Source organism: Monopterus albus, unplaced genomic scaffold, assembly GCF_001952655.1.
Source record: "Monopterus albus unplaced genomic scaffold, M_albus_1.0 scaffold19.1, whole genome shotgun sequence".
NCBI classification, from domain to species: domain Eukaryota; kingdom Metazoa; phylum Chordata; class Actinopteri; order Synbranchiformes; family Synbranchidae; genus Monopterus; species Monopterus albus.
In genome coordinates this window covers 3,025,462-3,031,960 of record NW_018127899.1, presented here as the reverse complement: position 1 = coordinate 3,031,960, position 6,499 = coordinate 3,025,462, and the positions used below count along the sequence as shown (strand labels likewise).

The following is a 6,499-nucleotide window of genomic DNA, read 5'->3' as shown; positions in this document are numbered from 1 at the left end:
ACCTCGGTGGTAGGAGACACTCCAACCCCGCCCATTCCCTTGGTAACCTCAGCCTCACCCTGGTTGCTGGGTGGGGAAGAAGAGAGTGGCTCAGGGCAGAGTGAAAGCCTGTATGACAACGAGACGTCCTCTGACTTCAGTATCACCGACAGAGAGTCCGAGGAAGAGGAGCCGGTGGCAGGTAAAAAGATAAAACTGTTTGTTGGCGAAAAGATGCCTTACACCTGCAAAATGCTGAGAGATCAGGACGAGTTCTGGACGTCTGAAAGATGACTAATCCACCATCTGTCACCAGCAAAACTGCATTTCATAGTTTTGTCTGTGAAAGCAAATAAGAAATTTCATTAGTCACCAAGAACATTCCATAACTTCAAAGACTCTTCATTATCATTTGAGTTTCATTAATTTTAGCATCCATTCATTTTCTAAACCCCTTATTTTGTTTAGGTTTAAAGGGCTGGAGCCTATCCCAGCATGCATTTGGTCTGGTTAGTGTAAAAGGATGCTCCCTAGTAGTCTTGATCATTTTCACTTATTTTATTTGCACACACTTGAAAAATCTACTTAAAAATTTTAAAATTGAATCCCTTTATTATCTTTTCAGGCACTAAAGTTTGAGAAACTCAGTTCACAACTAAGGGTCAAACATCTTCTCTCTCTAAACGTTGCATGGCCACCGGAGTGCAGCAAAGCTCTTCGAAGTTGCAGCAGGTTCAAACACCGTCCACATCTGAACAGAGGACATAAATCATCAGTAAACATGATGACAGATTTCACTAAAGCTTTCACAGAGTGTCTAATATGGCCACAGCTTCTGGTCCTGGTGCGAGGCTTCAGAAGAACTATGTGATTGAATTTTCACCTTGTACCTCGTTAGCAACAAATCGTGTGCATTTAATAGTACTGCTGACCATTTTCTAAGGTGTACACATTTTAGACTGAAATAGAATTTTTAAAATGGGAGTCGGGTGCATCAGCTTCTACACCTATTTCCATTTAGTTCATTTATATGACTATCAAAATGCAGAGTCAAAGCTGGCTGCAGATATATAACCCACCAGTCAGCAGTAAGCTGCCTTTACGTTTCCGTGGAAGTACTTTAAAGTTGGAAGGTTAAATAGCTGTCATGTTTAAAAACCCAGAGTTACTTTTCAAGGATGTTCAGAGTTTTCACTTTCTTTTTACATGAGGAATATCCAAGTTCATGCTTTTATTTATGTTATCATTTACTTTTGTTGTTTTTTGTTTGCTTATTGTTTGGTCTTGTGGGTTTTGATTTTCTAGCAGCAGAGCCCATGAGTGCCGTGCTTCTGGTTGTCAGAGAATCTGACAGCACAATAAGCAAGTCTTTAAAACATTACAACGTGACAAAAACCGAGTGAGACAAAGTGGCAGGAGTCGATCACTGTGATGGATTATCTGTCTGCTGCAGGTTTCAAGTCTCTTTATGCTAAAGCCCTCAGACTTCTCTTAGAAGTTAACAGCAGAAAATCGGTCTAAAAGCCGGTGGTGTTATTTTGGGCTAAAACATACAAAAACACAAATACGGCCCATGAAGATGCACTCCTACCTTTCCCGGTGTACCTTCCATGTGTCCGTGCCCGTGACCTGCTGACGGCCAGATGCACAGTAACTTCATCTTTGTCATTTAGTTACACTTCATCATTTAGTTCGCAGTCCTTTCAGAGGGAACTGAGTCAATGTTTTGTGTTTTTATTTCTCATCAGATCTTCTTTGAGTCTCTTCAGTCTCTGCTCCAAAACCTTTTCCTTCTTCTGTCTGGGCTTTTTCTTTTCTTTGCCCATTATCATTGCCCTTGTGTTTGTGGATTTTGAAAGGCAGACAACGTTGGATGTTGATGTACGATTGAATGAATGGGTTTTATTCCGAGTGTACACAGAGTAGAAAGCGCACAGCGGGCTCTTTATGAGCTACTCAACAGGGCTGACCCAGCCATTCACAGCTGAACTGAGTCAGTTCTGACAAACAGTCCCTCAATCAAGGTGAATCCACGCTGGTGTTTTCTTCGCTAGTGATCGGACAAAACAGGGAAGATTCAGCAGCTCAGTGAGGTCAGGCTCAGTTGTCACGTTTTCATTTCTCCATTTCTAGTTACAATTGCGCTGTGATTGGCTCCAGCTCAGATGTGCTTGTGTGCTGCTGCGCCAGTGGTGTGATCTGTGATGGAGTTCTGATGAGGAGCCTTTGTGCCGCTCCATTTCTTTCAAGCAGTTTGACAAGTGTTTTGAATGTGACGAGTTTTGTGTTTGTGCAGTAGGTGGCTGAGTGTGAATGGTAGCCCATTGTGTTTCGGTGCTTGGCTGGTAATACAGTTCATGCTTCTTTCGGAGGTTTATTATTATCGTTTTACTTCTTCAGACAGTTCAAAGAGGGCAAGCTGCTCTAGAGGCAAAGTACTGAGTTAAACCTGAGTCGTGTGAGCTCACCCTTCAGCTTCTTGTTCGTTTCGACCACGGGCTAACACTAGATTTGTGTACATTACATGTCAGGAGGACAGAGGACATGATCTGACCCCATACTATGAAGGATTCGGTCATTTTCCCCATGTCCCTTTGTCGTTGAGCAACTTGATGCTTTACCAGTTTTATAAACATTGCTACCTAAAACTACAGCCACAAGTTGCTTCACACATGCACACAAAGACAAATACCGACTGATTTCATAATAACATTGCAGTAAAGATAAGGATGTGATCAGATATTGAGTCAGTTGTAACATCTGAACATGTTCCTGTGAAAAGTAGATCACAAACAGGATGTCAAAACTAACAAAGAAATAATTGAAATGCAGCTAAAAGTGGTTGAAATAGCTAAAACTAATGAGGTAGCTGATGGATCAGTGGGAGGATGATATACACTGGGAAAGTGGTGTAAAAACAAGCAGTAATGGATAAAAATAGTAGCTAAAATTAATGGTAGAAAAAGCTAGAGAGATAATGAGATAAGAAAAAGCTGTGGCTGAGAGACAGGCTAGCTAAAAGGAAGGGGACTTCAGGTGGAAGTGGTGCAAACCCAGACTTAACCAGACCAATCTAAACGCTGACAGTTGATACTGAGAGTTCAGTTTATCTGACGTGGACGTGGGGCCACATCAGACGCAACGGTACATACTGCTGTACGTGTGTGACTCTGCTGACTCAGGTTTAGTTCAATAACTGTCTGCAGCCAGAGCAGCTTTTCCTCTGAGCAACACAGTGATAATAAACCTCCAGTATGCAGCTGAACAGGTGACGGCTCTGGATTTTCTGCTTCTCTGCAGTGACTTTAAGTCCTCTTCTCCTCTCTCGCCCCAGATGCCAGTAACAGCAGCCATGAGTCGAGGGTTGGTTCGATTGGGGACAGAGAGAGGAAGGCCGTGGTTCCTCTGGCCGTCATCTCCACCCTCACCATCATCGGCCTGATTGTCCTCATCAGCATCCTTGTCTACTGGAGGTCAGTGCTGTTGGTGAACACATCTGTCTTCAGGTGTTGATGATGTCATCTTTGTTTTTCCCACATAATTGGCAGTACCAGTTCCCAGTTATCCTATTATCCTATCCTGCTAACTGCTCCAATATCAGCTTGGGACATTTGGCTTCTGTAGAAATAAAATGGCAGCTCATTAGTTTAGATGAGAGAGACACGTTAACATACAGCATCAAATATGAAACATCACCAACTGAATAAATAATTTCAACTACATGAACGCTGTGTGATCTGTAGGCTGACATTATTAACGCTGTGTGATCTGTAGGCTGACATTGTGATTGTATTGTGACACAAAATAAGAAATCAGCTATTTTTTGCTAAAAGGAGCTTTTGATTTCACATTCACATGGGTGTAGTTCAAATATGTTTGTGCAACTTTGTTCTTCTCCGTTTTAAACCTGCCTCCCAACAGGAGTCGATCGACCAATCAGCTCCTTTGACGCGCAGGTCTGCACAACCTTTTGCTGGAAATCTTTGTCCGTGAGCGTCTGTAGCCAGTCACATCAAGTCCAATCAAAGCTTTATTTGTACAGGTTGATGCAGGTCAGAGTGACAGCGAACTGACAAGACAATAAATGTAGACATTAAAAACATAGTTGAAATAAGAACAGTGAGACTAATAAACACAACAGTTTAATAATTATATACAGTAGATACTCTACCAGCCAGACGCTTGGATGCATGTTCCCACTGAATTGAATGGTGTCTATCCCGCATCCTGTGCTTCTTGTTGACTTGTGTGTATAGGTGTGATTAATCTGTGCAGTAGGTTTCACCCAGAACTCCACCCGCCACCTTTGTCCCCTGCCCTTGAACACCATCATGTCTCATATAACACGGGGAGGGGGAGTAAAGTGATGACTTTAGACTCTCATGTTTGTCTGGGAAGCTTAATCTCCTTGAAAATGAGCTCAATCACGCTCTCACACTGTGCTGAGTGTTTTTTATTTGTGTGTGTTGGTGTGCGCTCAGCACAGGCCCCTTCACTAACAATGCCTCCTGTCGATGGGCTGAATGAAGCCTTTCAGCCGCCGCAGTGTTTCTCATTCATCTCGGCTGACATTGAGAGGCGCTGGTTTTTGTTTTTATTGAGATATAGAGCAAACATAAGTTTCTCTGAGATGAGTTTGAAAGGGTTTTGCACCTATTCAGGGCAGAAACCCAGAAGTTTGTTTTCTTTTTGTGCTGACAACATCATTGCTGTGCGGTATGAAAAACCTGCTACCGATTCAGATCGTGAAATAACCAACTTCAGAAATCCCATCAAGGAAATGTTGTCAAAGCAGCATCAACACCTCTAGTGATATTTTTCAGCAGCTGTACATTTCTCATCTGCTGTGGGGGAAGGCTCAAAATATTGCTCTTGTTTTGCACTCTGCTTGTCGTTGTAGCTCCAAGATTGAGCAGTGCTAAAATGGTAATAATCTGAGGAGCGGGGGGGTTTAATCCTCGGCGAATGGTGTACCCTGGCTGCAGCGCAGCTAGCGTCCAGGAAGGGTCGGGGGATAGAAAAGGACGTCCGGGTTGGACAGAGAGAATCGTGTCAGCGTCTGGGGGGCGAGCGGCAGGAGGCCAAACTGCACTAATCCTGCTTTGTCCTTTTCCACTTCCCTTGTAGCAGCATGGTGCTCATTTGGACTCTGCTGCTGTGCATTTGAGGTCAAGCAATTTGAGCGGATTTTAGTGGACTTTGTCGTTTTTAAAAACGTGATCAAGCCCAGTCTTGTTTATGTAGCAGCTCGTCTGCCCAGGACACATGGATGGTTTAGCAGTCGGACTTCTATGGCACAGGTCAGGAGGTCGAGGGCACCCGGTCAAGAATGTAGTGGCTGTCGATAGTTTCTAAAAGTCATGAAAAATGACGACAAAGAGACACAAAACAACTAGAAACACCCATAAACCCATTTTGTGTGTCTAGGGATCCTGTTAAGGACGAGTGAGGGTTTTCCCAGCTGTTAACTTCAAACCCTTCTGTGCCAGGAGGGTTAGATGTTAGAAATTAGTAAAAAGATCAAGGACAGATTGAGCACAATCAAAAGCATCATTAATAGCAGAAAACGAAGATGTTCTTCAGTCTCCGTAACAGTTTAGATTCAGCAACAAAGTCGGGTTTCCAGAAATGTCACTGCAGAGTAATTTGAAGTCTTTGCAAACTTCATGAAATGGATACAGTTAGTGAGACCATTCAGTGCCAACAAATGTTAAAAATGATCTCGGGCTGCGAGTATGTTAACAAGCAGCAGCTGGTTTCCTGTTTGAGGTTAAAGTATGTGCCGAGCTTTTTAACATCCTACATGAAAATAATCTGATTAAGTAGTTTCAGTCTCAGTGGATAAACAAGGAAGATGCACCGAGTTGGCCAATGAACAGCAGCAGAATTACATCTTTGGACTAATAATCTAACGTGTCTCACAACATGAAGCACCATCTGTCAGAGGAACTTGGCATGAAGAAGTGTTAGAGGGAAATTTGAATATGCACCGAAGTAGGATCAGAGTTTTGATTAATCAATTAGTCCTTTAGTCTGTGAAATGTCAGGAAAATGCTGCAGGCCCAAACATATCCAAAAATATTTGGTGAACAGTGATAAATAACAAAATCAGTATTTGGTATTAATCATCTATTTTTGCTTGAAAATTGACTGAAACAAGTAATTATTGTGTTAATTGATTATTTTGTCTCTTTTTAGTGCTTGTGCATCTTTTTTTCCCTCATGTTGTGACTTTTGTCATACTGTAGTTATTTAACTGACTTTGCAACAGAAAGAATAACGGTCCCTTCACAGTAGGGCTGCACAATAAATCGATTTGTGAGTGTGACTTAGCTCCTTGTGTGATCTCAGTCTCACGTTACAATAATCCTACTGTGTTTGCATTAGCAGGGAGATGCCTTGCATCAAACTAAGCGCTCCCTTTTCCTCGCCAAGATGCATTAATAACCGCAAAGTGATTTATTTCCATCTCAACTGCTATTCTCATTCTGCCTATAGCTTGTCACATGATGTAACGCAT

At 42.4% G+C, this 6,499-nt stretch overlaps 2 protein-coding genes across 3 annotated transcripts in view; one reads left to right on the top strand and one right to left on the bottom strand.

Annotated features, from left to right (window-relative positions):
* Window positions 1-6,499, top strand: part of ptprz1a (protein tyrosine phosphatase receptor type Z1a) — a 55,390-nt gene that overhangs the window by 33,094 nt on the left and 15,797 nt on the right. Inside the window, exon 13 of the mRNA XM_020593591.1 lies at window positions 3,314-3,452. Coding sequence (XP_020449247.1) covers window positions 3,314-3,452 — 139 coding nt within the window. The remainder of the gene's footprint in view (window positions 1-3,313; window positions 3,453-6,499) is intronic.
* LOC109956450 (troponin T, fast skeletal muscle isoforms-like) overlaps window positions 1-6,499 on the bottom strand; it is a 209,479-nt gene that overhangs the window by 200,433 nt on the left and 2,547 nt on the right. The window lies entirely within an intron of this gene.